The following is a 14,269-nucleotide window of genomic DNA, read 5'->3' on the forward strand; positions in this document are numbered from 1 at the left end:
CAACAATGAAACAGTAAAAAACCCATAAATATCAACAACAACAACAAAACAGTAATAAACCCATAAATATCCAGAAAACTCACCGATCATATGAGGCTTCACTCTGATACTGCTCTGCTAAGATACATTTTTACAAGACCCATTCAATCTAACAGATTATGCAGACTTTTATAGCATTGTCTTCAATCAGACAGATCCACTGAGCTAATCTCCCTTCTTGGGGTGTGAACAGCAAGGTCTGCTCATGACATGACGTTAAAACAAGGTAGGCATACTACTACACTGTTCATGGCCAGTCTTGGTGGCGGGCGGTTCACAAGAAGATTTGCATGATTGACGCAGCAGGGAAAAGCAGCCAACTAAACGATACACTGTTCATCGTTTGATCAAAAGAAAACATGTTGTCTTATAGTGGGAAAATGATATGGGGCGGGGATGTAGCTCAGTCGGTAGCGCGCTGGATTTGTATCCAGTTGGCCGCTGTCAGCGTGAGTTCGTCCCCACGTTCGGCGAGAGATTTATTTCTCAGAGTCAACTTTGTGTGCAGACTCTCCTCGGTGTCCGAACACCCCCGTGTGTACACGCAAGCACAAGACCAAGTGCGCACGAAAAAGATCCTGTAATCCATGTCAGAGTTCGGTGGGTTATAGAAACACGAAAATACCCAGCATGCTTCCTCCGAAAGCGGCGTATGGCTGCCTAAATGGCGAGGTAAAAACGGTCATACACGTAAAAGCCGTGGGAGTTTCAGCCCATGAACGAACAAACAAACCAACAAACATAGTGGGAAAATGATATAAATTGACCCAACTCTCCCTGAAACGAGTGGCCACCTGTAGTATTGGGACACTTCTGGCTGTCCTTTCACCATAGGGAGCACTTGTATAAAGAGACTTGACCACAATGACAAGGTGGGGAAAGTAGGAGAATGAGATACAACCAGACTTGCCACCACATGGTCCATTCCTTAACGTGGTGTGGTGGTTTGCGTGTCTCGGTGACCCTAAGAGCTATGCCAGCGGGAGTGTAAACTCCTGGCAGGGCTTCCCAAGCTGGACAGGTCGAAAGGTAGAGGCCAGACTAATATGGACCAACCTTGTGCTCACAGGGCAGGTCCTTGGGCCATGAGCTAAGGGTGAGGTAACCCTGACAGAAACCTCGAGTGCTGAAGACGTATGTGTTGGGCCGCACGGCGCACTCCAACAAACCACAACACTACGCATCAACTGCCATTATGACACTTGGAGACAGAATTGACAGTAATGGTGCTCGCCCTGTGAGGATCCACCAGGCAGGTGCAGCGCCGGGCTCCGCGCCTCAAAGGAGTCCACCCTCAGCTACTGGAGGTCCCTTCATCTCGTCTTGTGGAGCCAGGGGACGAGAAAGGAAAGCGACTGGCCGGAAAAACAGCAGAGCCAAGGACAACCCCACTATTAACATCATGCATTGGAATGCAGAGGGGGTATCCAATAAGAAGGAAGAATTAGAGCACTTCCTCTATGAAAACAGCATCAACATCTGCTGCATTCAGGAAACACACCTGCAAGAAGGGAAGCCCTTTAAGATCAGAGGGTACCAGGTGTTCAGGAGTGACCGACAAGGGAGGAAGAAAGGAGGAGTGATGACTCTGGTCAGGAACAACATAAATGCCAGTGAAACCAACAGATACATGGAAGAAGCAGAGTACATAGAAGTCAAGATAACGACCAATGACAGCAAGATGAACATCGTCAACTACTACTGCCCCAACGACAAGATGCTGTCGCTTGACACAATCCAGGTCCCTGACAGCGGCTTCCTCATCGCTGGAGACTTTAACAGCCAGTCCCAGAGTTGGGGGTATAAAACACTAGACAGGCGAGGAGAAGATATTGAATCTTGGCAGGACGACAACCACCTGATCCTTGTCAACGACCCCACAGATCCGTCTACCTTCTACTCGCGCCGCTGGCACTCAACAACAACACCAGACCTGGCATTGTGCACGGATGACATCCACAAAACCATCTCAAGAAAAGTGGATGAACAGCTGGGTGGAAGCGACCATCGCCCAGTTCTCCTTACCATCAGTAGAGACTCAGCATCTGAGCATCCACAACACCCGAGGTGGAACTACAAAAAGGCAAAGTGGGGACTGTTCAACGTACGAACAAATGAGCTGACCAGAGCCATAGAAACAGAGGGGAGAAACATCAACAACGTGATAAAGGAGTTCAATGCTAGCATAATCCAGGCAGCCAAGGACAGCATCCCACGTGGAGTGAGGAAGGACTACATCCCATACTGGTCCGATGAGCTGCAGAAGACGCACGATGCACTCACAAGAATGAGAGAAGAGGCAGAGACGAACCCTAGCCAGGAGAACAACATCAAACTCCAAGAAAGCAAAGCAAAACATCTGAAGACAAAGCTAGAGTGCAAGAGAAGAGGCTGGAGAGAAAAGACGGCAGGGCTGAATATGGAAAAAGACACAACAAAGCTCTGGAAACTTACAAGAGCACTGAATGAAGAGGGCAACAAGGGACAGAAGATCACCCTGGAGGAGGAAGGAAGAACACTCACTGGAAAAGCCGCTGCCAATGCTTTCGCCCAAGCATATCGGGGAGAAAGCGACACCACCATACCCCTGCCTCTACAAAAGGAAGTCAGAACAGAAATTAGAGAAAGAACAGAAAGAAACGTGCAGGATGCCATGCAACAAGACATCACCATGGCCGAGCTGAAGAATGCCATCAAGAAGCTCAAAAAGAAGAAGTCTCCAGGTCCAGACAACATTACGAATGAGATGTTGCAACACATAGGCAACTCGGCCCTCCAGAAACTACTGGGCATCTTCAACCTCAGCTGGAGACAGGGACAGGTACCTCAGTGCTGGAAGGAAGCCAGGATGATCCCAGTTTTAAAGAAAGGGAAAAACAAGACCAAAACCCTGAGCTACCGACCCATCAGCCTGACAAGCTGCGTATGCAAAACCATGGAGCGCATTGTCAACCAGCGCCTGCAGCTGTACCTGGAATCAGAAAGCATCATCGTCCCAGAACAAGCCGGCTTCCGACAGCACAGAAGTACGGAGGACCAGACAACACACCTTAGCCAGGTCATAGAGGATGCTTACCAGGCCCAGAAGGTCACCCTGGCCACCTTCATTGATCTGCAGAAGGCCTTCGACAAGGTCTGGAAAGATGGACTCCTTGTGAAGCTCCTACGTTCCGGCGTCAAAGGCAACATGTACCAGTGGACCAAGTCGTACCTGCACAACCGAAAGGCCAGAGTGCTGGTGGACGGTCACTGTGGCCGAAAGGTGCTACTACGCCAAGGAGTTCCACAGGGAGGAGTACTCTCCCCCACGCTATTCATACTCTTCATTAACGACCTGGTACCAGAGTTGCCCAAAGGAGTCCAAGCGGCACTGTATGCTGATGACCTTGTTCTCTGGTGCTCGGAAGAGTATGCAACCACAGCAACCTACAGGATGCAACTTGCCCTAGGAAAGGTTGCAGCGTGGGCGGAAGACTGGTGTGTGACCATCAACAGGGAGAAGACCACTGCCACTCTCTTCACACTTTCTGCCAAAGCGACACCTGGCAAACTGACCTTGGGGGACACACCCCTGAAATTTGAAGACCAGCAAACATACCTGGGGGTCACCTATGACAAGCGCATGACCTGGAAACAACACATCATGAATGCAGAGGGAAAGGCCAGGAGAAAACTAAACATCATGCGGAAGCTGGCAGGATCACACTGGGGTGCAAACGAGAAGATCCTGAAAACAGTCTACCAGGGGACTGTACGACCGCACCTCGAGTACGGATCAAGCTCTTGGGCAACAGCAGCCAAGACACACCAGCAGGCCCTAGACAAAGTACAGAACCAAGCGCTGAGAATCATCACGGGCGCAATGAAATCAACACCCATACAGAAGATGGAACAGGTGACTGGCATTCCTCCACTGAGCAAAAGGCGAGACTGCAAAACAATGGTACAAGCCACCAAGTACCAGTGCACTCATGACCATCCAATGAGTGACAGACTCAAGAAGATGTCCTTAGGCAGGCTGAAAAGATCGAGCTTCGCTCTGGAGGCAAGGGCTTTGCAGAAGAAACATCAGACAGAGATGCCAGAGCTAGTGGAGCCACCATCTTTCTCCCTTGACGCCCCTCCCTGGGAAGACAGACAAGGAAACCTGGACATACAGACCAATGTCCCCTACCTCACAACAAAGGACGAGCAGAGCAATGCGACGAAAAAAGCCCTGACTCTTGCCATGCTTGAAGAAAGGTACCCCCAAGAAGCATGGATACGGGTGTATACTGATGGGTCAGCCACAGAGGCCGTCAAAAATGGAGGAGCAGGGGTGTATGTCCAGTACCCCAGTGGAGAGAGGCAAGCAGAGGCTATACCAACAGGCCTCCACTGTACAAACTACAGAGCTGAGGTACAAGCACTGATCCATGCAGCATACACCATCAACGACAGAGTCAACCATGACAACCAGGTGGTCTTCCTGACTGACGCTCTGTCAGTACTACAAGCAATGACCAGTAGCAAACTGCCTCAGCTGGAACACGCTCTACACAACATCAAGAGCCTGAGGACAGTACTGCAATGGATCCCCTCCCACTGTGGTGTACAAGGAAACGAAGAGGCGGACAGGATGGCAAAGCTGGGTGCAGAAGATGAGCAAGAGAACAACCCTGTGAGCCTGACAGAGATGAAGACCATCATTAAGTCTCTGCACAGGACGCCCCAGCCACAGGACAGCTACCACCTGCTATCCAGACCACAGCAGGTGGTCATCTTCCGCCTGAGAACGGGACACAACAGACTTAACCAGCATCTCCACGGGAAGCTGCATGTTGTGCCCTCCCCCATGTGTTCTTGTGGAGAAGCAGAGCAGGACACGGCCCACATCCTACGAGACTGCAGGAACCACCAGGTGCTGAGAGAGGAAATCTGGCCATTGCCGGAGTCCCTGCACAACAAGCTGTACGGGCCAGTGGCTGCGCTGCAGAGGACCACTAATTATATCTCAAGATCTGGACTCCAAGTGTGATCGGCGATCGAAAAGAAGAAGACAACCTGACTTGGCCACAATGACAAGGTGGGGAAAGTAGGAGAATGAGATACAACCAGACTTGACCACAATGACAAGGTGGGGAAAGTAGGAGAATGAGATACAACCAGACTTGACCACAATGACAAGGTGGGGAAAGTAGGAGAATGAGATACAACCAGACTTGACCACAATGACAAGGTGGGGAAAGTAGGAGAATGAGATACAACCAGACTTGGCCACAATGACAAGGTGGGGAAAGTAGGAGAATGAGATACAACCAGACTTGGCCACAATGACAAGGTGGGGAAAGTAGGAGAATGAGATACAACCTGACTTGACCACAATGACAAGGTGGGGAAAGTAGGAGAATGAGATACAACCAGACTTGGCCACAATGACAAGGTGGGGAAAGTAGGAGAATGAGATACAACCAGACTTGGCCACAATGACAAGGTGGGGAAAGTAGGAGAATGAGATACAACCAGACTTGGCCACAATGACAAGGTGGGGAAAGTAGGAGAATGAGATACAACCAGACTTGGCCACAATGACAAGGTGGGGAAAGTAGGAGAATGAGATACAACCAGACTTGACCACAATGACAAGGTGGGGAAAGTAGGAGAATGAGATACAACCAGACTTGGCCACAATGACAAGGTGGGGAAAGTAGGAGAATGAGATACAACCAGACTTGACCACAATGACAAGGTGGGGAAAGTAGGAGAATGAGATACAACCAGACTTGACCACAATGACAAGGTGGGGAAAGTAGGAGAATGAGATACAACCAGACTTGACCACAATGACAAGGTGAGGAAAGTAGGAGAATGATATACAACCAGACTTGGCCACAATGACAAGGTGGGGAAAGTAGGAGAATGAGATACAACCAGACTTGGCCACAATGACAAGGTGGGGAAAGTAGGAGAATGAGATACAACCAGACTTGGCCACAATGACAAGGTGGGGAAAGTAGGAGAATGAGATACAACCAGACTTGACCACAATGACAAGGTGGGGAAAGTAGGAGAATGATACAACCTGACTTGGCCACAATGACAAGGTGGGGAAAGTAGGAGAATGAGATACAACCAGTCTTGACTACAATGACAAGGTGGGGAAAGTAGGAGAATGAGATACAACCAGACTTGGCCACAATGACAAGGTGGGGAAAGTAGGAGAATGAGATACAACCAGACTTGGCCACAATGACAAGGTGGGGAAAGTAGGAGAATGATACAACCTGACTTGGCCACAATGACAAGGTGGGGAAAGTAGGAGAATGAGATACAACCAGACTTGACCACAATGACAAGGTGGGGAAAGTAGGAGAATGATATACAACCAGACTTGACCACAATGACAAGGTGGGGAAAGTAGGAGAATGAGATACAACCAGACTTGACCACAATGACAAGGTGGGGAAAGTAGGAGAATGATATACAACCAGACTTGGCCACAATGACAAGGTGGGGAAAGTAGGAGAATGAGATACAACCAGACTTGGCCACAATGACAAGGTGGGGAAAGTAGGAGAATGAGATACAACCAGACTTGGCCACAATGACAAGGTGGGGAAAGTAGGAGAATGAGATACAACCAGACTTGGCCACAATGACAAGGTGGGGAAAGTAGGAGAATGATATACAACCAGACTTGACCACAATGACAAGGTGGGGAAAGTAGGAGAATGAGATACAACCAGACTTGGCCACAATGACAAGGTGGGGAAAGTAGGAGAATGATATACAACCAGACTTGGCCACAATGACAAGGTGGGGAAAGTAGGAGAATGAGATACAACCAGACTGGACCACAATGACAAGGTGGGGAAAGTAGGAGAATGATATACAACCAGACTTGACCACAATGACAAGGTGGGGAAAGTAGGAGAATGAGATACAACCAGACTTGGCCACAATGACAAGGTGGGGAAAGTAGGAGAATGATACAACCTGACTTGGCCACAATGACAAGGTGGGGAAAGTAGGAGAATGAGATACAACCAGACTTGGCCACAATGACAAGGTGGGGAAAGTAGGAGAATGAGATACAACCAGACTTGGCCACAATGACAAGGTGGGGAAAGTAGGAGAATGAGATACAACCAGACTTGGCCACAATGACAAGGTGGGGAAAGTAGGAGAATGAGATACAACCAGACTTGACCACAATGACAAGGTGGGGAAAGTAGGAGAATGAGATACAACCAGACTTGACCACAATGACAAGGTGGGGAAAGTAGGAGAATGAGATACAACCAGACTTGACCACAATGACAAGGTGGGGAAAGTAGGAGAATGAGATACAACCAGACTTGACCACAATGACAAGGTGGGGAAAGTAGGAGAATGAGATACAACCAGACTTGACCACAATGACAAGGTGGGGAAAGTAGGAGAATGAGATACAACCAGACTTGACCACAATGACAAGGTGGGGAAAGTAGGAGAATGAGATACAACCAGACTTGGCCACCAGGTCTGATGCAACAGAAAGAGGAAGGAATCTCACCATCGTCTCCTGGCTGGCCCTCCCTGCCATCGACACCTGGGCGGCCCGGCTCTCCCTGTCTTCCCTTCACACCTGGGAATCCATCCTGACCGCGCAGACCAGGGGGGCCGCTCTCACCTGGGATACCAGGCACACCTGACTCTCCTCCGTCACCGTCCATACCTGTGTGCAGGTACATTGAGTGCAAGTATTAGTGCTACTCCCTGTGTGGCTCATCTTGACATATGTCTTGCTAAAAGGGTGAGGGTCAGGGTTACAGGCTAACCCTAACTCTAACCCTCTTGCTAAAAGGGTGAGGGTCAGGGTTACAGGCTAACCCTAACTCTAACCCTCTTGCTAAAAGGGTGAGGGTCAGGGTTACAGGCTAACCCTAACTCTAACCCTCTTGCTAAAAGGGTGAGGGTCAGGGTTACAGGCTAGCCCTAACTCTAACCCTCTTGCTAAAAGGGTGAGGGTCAGGGTTACAGGCTAACCCTAACTCTAACCCTCTTGCTAAAAGGGTTAGGGTCAGGGTTACAGGCTAGCCCTAACTCTAACCCTCTTGCTAAAAGGGTGAGGGTCAGGGTTACAGGCTAGCCCTAACTCTAACCCTCTTGCTAAAAGGGTGAGGGTCAGGGTTACAGGCTAGCCCTAACTCTAACCCTCTTGCTAAAAGGGTGAGGGTCAGGGTTACAGGCTAGCCCTAACTCTAACCCTCTTGCTAAAAGGGTGAGGGTCAGGGTTACAGGCTAACCCTAACTCTAACCCTCTTGCTAAAAGGGTGAGGGTCAGGGTTACAGGCTAACCCTAACTCTAACCCTCTTGCTAAAAGGGTGAGGGTCAGGGTTACAGGCTAACCCTAACTCTAACCCTCTTGCTAAAAGGGTGAGGGTCAGGGTTACAGGCTAACCCTAACTCTAACCCTCTTGCTAAAAGGGTGAGGGTCAGGGTTACAGGCTAACCCTAACTCTAACCCTCTTGCTAAAAGGGTGAGGGTCAGGGTTACAGGCTAACCCTAACTCTAACCCTCTTGCTAAAAGGGTGAGGGTCAGGGTTACAGGCTAACCCTAACTCTAACCCTCTTGCTAAAAGGGTGAGGGTCAGGGTTACAGGCTAACCCTAACTCTAACCCTCTTGCTAAAAGGGTGAGGGTCAGGGTTACAGGCTAACCCTAACTCTAACCCTCTTGCTAAAAGGGTGAGGGTCAGGGTTACAGGCTAGCCCTAACTCTAACCCTCTTGCTAAAAGGGTGAGGGTCAGGGTTACAGGCTAGCCCTAACTCTAACCCTCTTGCTAAAAGGGTGAGGGTCAGGGTTACAGGCTAGCCCTAACTCTAACCCTCTTGCTAAAAGGGTGAGGGTCAGGGTTACAGGCTAGCCCTAACTCTAACCCTCTTGCTAAAAGGGTGAGGGTCAGGGTTACAGGCTAGCCCTAACTCTAACCCTCTTGCTAAAAGGGTGAGGGTCAGGGTTACAGGCTAGCCCTAACTCTAACCCTCTTGCTAAAAGGGTGAGGGTCAGGGTTACAGGCTAGCCCTAACTCTAACCCTCTTGCTAAAAGGGTTAGGGTCAGGGTTACAGGCTAACCCTAACTCTAACCCTCTTGCTAAAAGGGTTAGGGTCAGGGTTACAGGCTAACCCTAACTCTAACCCTCTTGCTAAAAGGGTGAGGGTCAGGGTTACAGGCTAACCCTAACTCTAACCCTCTTGCTAAAAGGGTGAGGGTCAGGGTTACAGGCTAACCCTAACTCTAACCCTCTTGCTAAAAGGGTGAGGGTCAGGGTTACAGGCTAACCCTAACTCTAACCCTCTTGCTAAAAGGGTGAGGGTCAGGGTTACAGGCTAACCCTAACTCTAACCCTCTTGCTAAAAGGGTGAGGGTCAGGGTTACAGGCTAACCCTAACTCTAACCCTCTTGCTAAAAGGGTGAGGGTCAGGGTTACAGGCTAACCCTAACTCTAACCCTCTTGCTAAAAGGGTGAGGGTCAGGGTTACAGGCTAACCCTAACTCTAACCCTCTTGCTAAAAGGGTGAGGGTCAGGGTTACAGGCTAGCCCTAACTCTAACCCTCTTGCTAAAAGGGTGAGGGTCAGGGTTACAGGCTAGCCCTAACTCTAACCCTCTTGCTAAAAGGGTGAGGGTCAGGGTTACAGGCTAGCCCTAACTCTAACCCTCTTGCTAAAAGGGTTAGGGTCAGGGTTACAGGCTAGCCCTAACTCTAACCCTCTTGCTAAAAGGGTTAGGGTCAGGGTTACAGGCTAGCCCTAACTCTAACCCTCTTGCTAAAAGGGTTAGGGTCAGGGTTACAGGCTAGCCCTAACTCTAACCCTCTTGCTAAAAGGGTGAGGGTCAGGGTTACAGGCTAACCCTAACTCTAACCCTCTTGCTAAAAGGGTGAGGGTCAGGGTTACAGGCTAACCCTAACTCTAACCCTCTTGCTAAAAGGGTGAGGGTCAGGGTTACAGGCTAACCCTAACTCTAACCCTCTTGCTAAACCCAGTCCACTTGCATCACAGGAAAAACTCAATCTGTGTGGAAAGACTTGCTAGAACATTTGTGACCCTCCACCACGAAATGAGTCGCATGTCACCTTTGCATGATTTTCATATTTTTACATTTTCTTAGAGAGTTTGTTATGCTCTATCCAGTGGTGAAAACCGTTTTAGAAAAGAGCGAAAACTGTTTGAGTTATAAGCCTGTGACTAAGGTGACCCTCACACTGTTACCAGACACTCCGCGGACTCATATTAAACCTAGCGCAGAACCGCGCGAGGTGACATGCGACTCATTTCGTGGTGGAGGGTCACATATGACAAAACCTCAATGTAAAAGAATACGCTAGCAGTACAGATGATCATCATATGCCACAGTTTGTACACTGAGCCAGTTAACAGGTAACAGGTAACCAGTAACAAGTCAAAAACAAGGTAAGAGGTGTGTCCGGCAAAGCGATGTTAAGACAGTGAGGCAGCTACACCTAATAAGCTATTGAACAGACAAGTACAGTATATATATACAGCTACACCTAATAAGCTATTGAACAGACAAGTACACTATATATACAGCTACACCTAATAAGCTATTGAACAGACAAGTACACTATATATACAGCTACACCTAATAAGCTATTGAACAGACAAGTACAGTATATATACAGCTACACCTAATAAGCTATTGAACAGACAAGTACACTATATATACAGCTACACCTAATAAGCTATTGAACAGACAAGTACAGTATATATACAGCTACACCTAATAAGCTATTGAACAGACAAGTACAGTATATACAGCTACACCTAATAAGCTATTGAACAGACAAGTACAGTATATATACAGCTACACCTAATAAGCTATTGAACAGACAAGCACAGTATATATACAGCTACACCTAATAAGCTATTGAACAGACAAGTACACTATATATACAGCTACACCTAATAAGCTATTGAACAGACAAGTACAGTATATTTACAGCTACACCTAATAAGCTATTGAACAGACAAGTACAGTATATATACAGCTACACCTAATAAGCTATTGAACAGACAAGTACACTATATATACAGCTACACCTAATAAGCTATTGAACAGACAAGTACAGTATATATACAGCTACACCTAATAAGCTATTGAACAGACAAGTACAGTATATATACAGCTACACCTAATAGGCTATTAAACAGACAAAGTACAGTATATATACAGCTACACCTAATAAGCTATTGAACAGACAAGTACACTATATATATACAGCTACACCTAATAAGCTATTGAACAGACAAGTACAGTATATATACAGCTACACCTAATAAGCTATTGAACAGACAAGTACAGTATATATACAGCTACACCTAATAAACTATTGAACAGACAAGTACAGTATATATACAGCTACACCTAATAAGCTATTGAACAGACAAGTACAGTATATATACAGCTACACCTAATAAGCTATTGAACAGACAAGTACAGTATATATACAGCTACACCTAATAAGCTATTGAACAGACAAGTACAGTATATATACAGCTACACCTAATAAGCTATTGAACAGACAAGTACACTATATATACAGCTACACCTAATAAGCTATTGAACAGACAAGTACACTATATATACAGCTACACCTAATAAGCTATTGAACAGACAAGTACAGTATATATACAGCTACACCTAATAAGCTATTGAACAGACAAGTACAGTATATATACAGCTACACCTAATAAGCTATTGAACAGATAAGTACAGTATATATACAGCTACACCTAATAAGCTATTGAACAGACAAGTACAGTATATATACAGCTACACCTAATAAGCTATTGAACAGACAAGTACACTATATATACAGCTACACCTAATAAGCTATTGAACAGACAAGTACAGTATATTTACAGCTACACCTAATAAGCTATTGAACAGACAAGCACAGTATATATACAGCTACACCTAATAAGCTATTGAACAGACAAGTACACTATATATACAGCTACACCTAATAAGCTATTGAACAGACAAGTACAGTATATATACAGCTACACCTAATAAGCTATTGAACAGACAAGTACAGTATATATACAGCTACACCTAATAAGCTATTGAACAGACAAGTACACTATATATACAGCTACACCTAATAAGCTATTGAACAGACAAGTACAGTATATATACAGCTACACCTAATAAGCTATTGAACAGACAAGTACAGTATATATACAGCTACACCTAATAAGCTATTGAACAGACAAGTACAGTATATATACAGCTACACCTAATAAGCTATTGAACAGACAAGTACAGTATATATACAGCTACACCTAATAAGCTATTGAACAGACAAGTACAGTATATACAGCTACACCTAATAAGCTATTAAACAGACAAGTACAGTATATATACAGCTACACCTAATAAGCTATTGAACAGACAAGTACACTATATATACAGCTACACCTAATAAGCTATTGAACAGACAAGTACACTATATATACAGCTACACCTAATAACTTAGCTATTGAACAGACAAGTACAGTATATATACAGCTACACCTAATAAGCTATTGAACAGACAAGTACACTATATATACAGCTACACCTAATAGGCTATTAAACAGACAAGTACAGTATATATACAGCTACACCTAATAAGCTATTGAACAGACAAGTACACTATATATACAGCTACACCTAATAAGCTATTGAACAGACAAGTACAGTATATATATATACAGGTACAAAACTCAAGTGTTGCAAAAACGCAACTGCCAACAACTGAAGTCACTCCTGCATTTAAAAAAAAAGATTTCTCACATACTCACACACACACATCAATACACATATCAGACTTCCAAAAGCTATCAAAGAACTATAATTGAGTGTCAGAGACAGACAGATGCAAGCTGTTACCTGCTTGGCCAGGTTGTCCAGGTAAGCCATCCAGACCGGGCACACCTGGGTTACCTGGCCGTCCTGATCCACCGAGCTCTCCCTTCAGACCTGATGGACACACACACACACACACGCACACACACACACACACACACACACGCACACACACACACACAACCAGTGAATAATTACATCATGGCTAATAACATCATGGATAATTTCCTAGTGGATAATTACACAATGGATAATGACATAATGGATAATTACACAATGGATAATAACACAATGGATAACTGCACAATGGTTAATTACATCATTAATATTTACAAAGATTCATGCAAGCAGAGACTGGAGTGATCATCATACTGTAAAACAAACAGAGAAATCAGTCAGCTAAATATATAGAGTAACCTGCAAATTAAGTAAAATCTATTTTTTGTCTGTAAGGGAAATAAGACAAGGAAAGTAGCGTCCAGTACACAAAACGGTACCCACTGAATGCTGTGTGCAACCAGTGTTATCACATGATGTGCATAAAATGCGGACGTTTACCTGGTAGACCTGGCAGGCCATCCAGACCCCTGTTGCCAGGGCGACCGTCGCGACCTTGTTCTCCGCTGGAACCTGGTAACCCAGGGCGACCGTCGTCACCCAACCTGCCAGGCTCTCCAGGTAAGCCAGGTAAGCCATCCGTGCCGCGCACACCGGGCAGACCCGAACGACCTGAAAGATAACACACAACACGTGTCAACATGACATTCGTCTACACACTCAATGAGTGCACACCTTTATGTTGCAGTGAGTGCGAGGACATTCGTCTACACACTCAATGAGTGCACACCTTTATGTTGCAGTGAGTGCGAGGACATTCGTCTACACACTCAATGAGTGCACACCTTTATGTTGCAGTGAGTGCGAGGACATTCGTCTACACACTCAATGAGTGCACACTTTTCTGTTGCAGTGAGTGCGAGGACATTCGTCTACACACTCAATGAGTGCACACCTTTATGTTGCAGTGAGTGCGAGGACATTCGTCTACACACTCAATGAGTGCACACCTTTATGTTGCAGTGAGTGCGAGGACATTCGTCTACACACTCAATGAGTGCACACCTTTATGTTGCAGTGAGTGCGAGGACATTCGTCTACACACTCAATGAGTGCACACCTTTATGTTGCAGGGAGTGCGAGGACATTCGTCTACACACTCAATGAGTGCACACCTTTATGTTGCAGTGAGTGCGAGGACATTCGTCTACACACTCAATGAGTGCACACCTTTCTGTTGCAGTGAGTGCGAGGACATTCGTCTACACACTCAATG

The 14,269-nt window shown here is 46.3% G+C and overlaps 1 protein-coding gene across 1 annotated transcript in view; it reads right to left on the bottom strand.

Annotated features, from left to right (window-relative positions):
• LOC138945809 (collagen alpha-2(IV) chain-like) overlaps window positions 1–14,269 on the bottom strand; it is a gene marked incomplete in the record, with an annotated part of 73,741 nt that overhangs the window by 23,235 nt on the left and 36,237 nt on the right. Inside the window, 3 exon segments of the mRNA XM_070317318.1 lie at window positions 7,574–7,735; window positions 12,961–13,050; window positions 13,495–13,665. Coding sequence (XP_070173419.1) covers window positions 7,574–7,735; window positions 12,961–13,050; window positions 13,495–13,665 — 423 coding nt within the window.

This window comes from Littorina saxatilis, linkage group LG13 (assembly GCF_037325665.1).
Source record: "Littorina saxatilis isolate snail1 linkage group LG13, US_GU_Lsax_2.0, whole genome shotgun sequence".
In the NCBI taxonomy this organism is placed as follows: Eukaryota; Metazoa; Mollusca; class Gastropoda; order Littorinimorpha; family Littorinidae; genus Littorina; species Littorina saxatilis.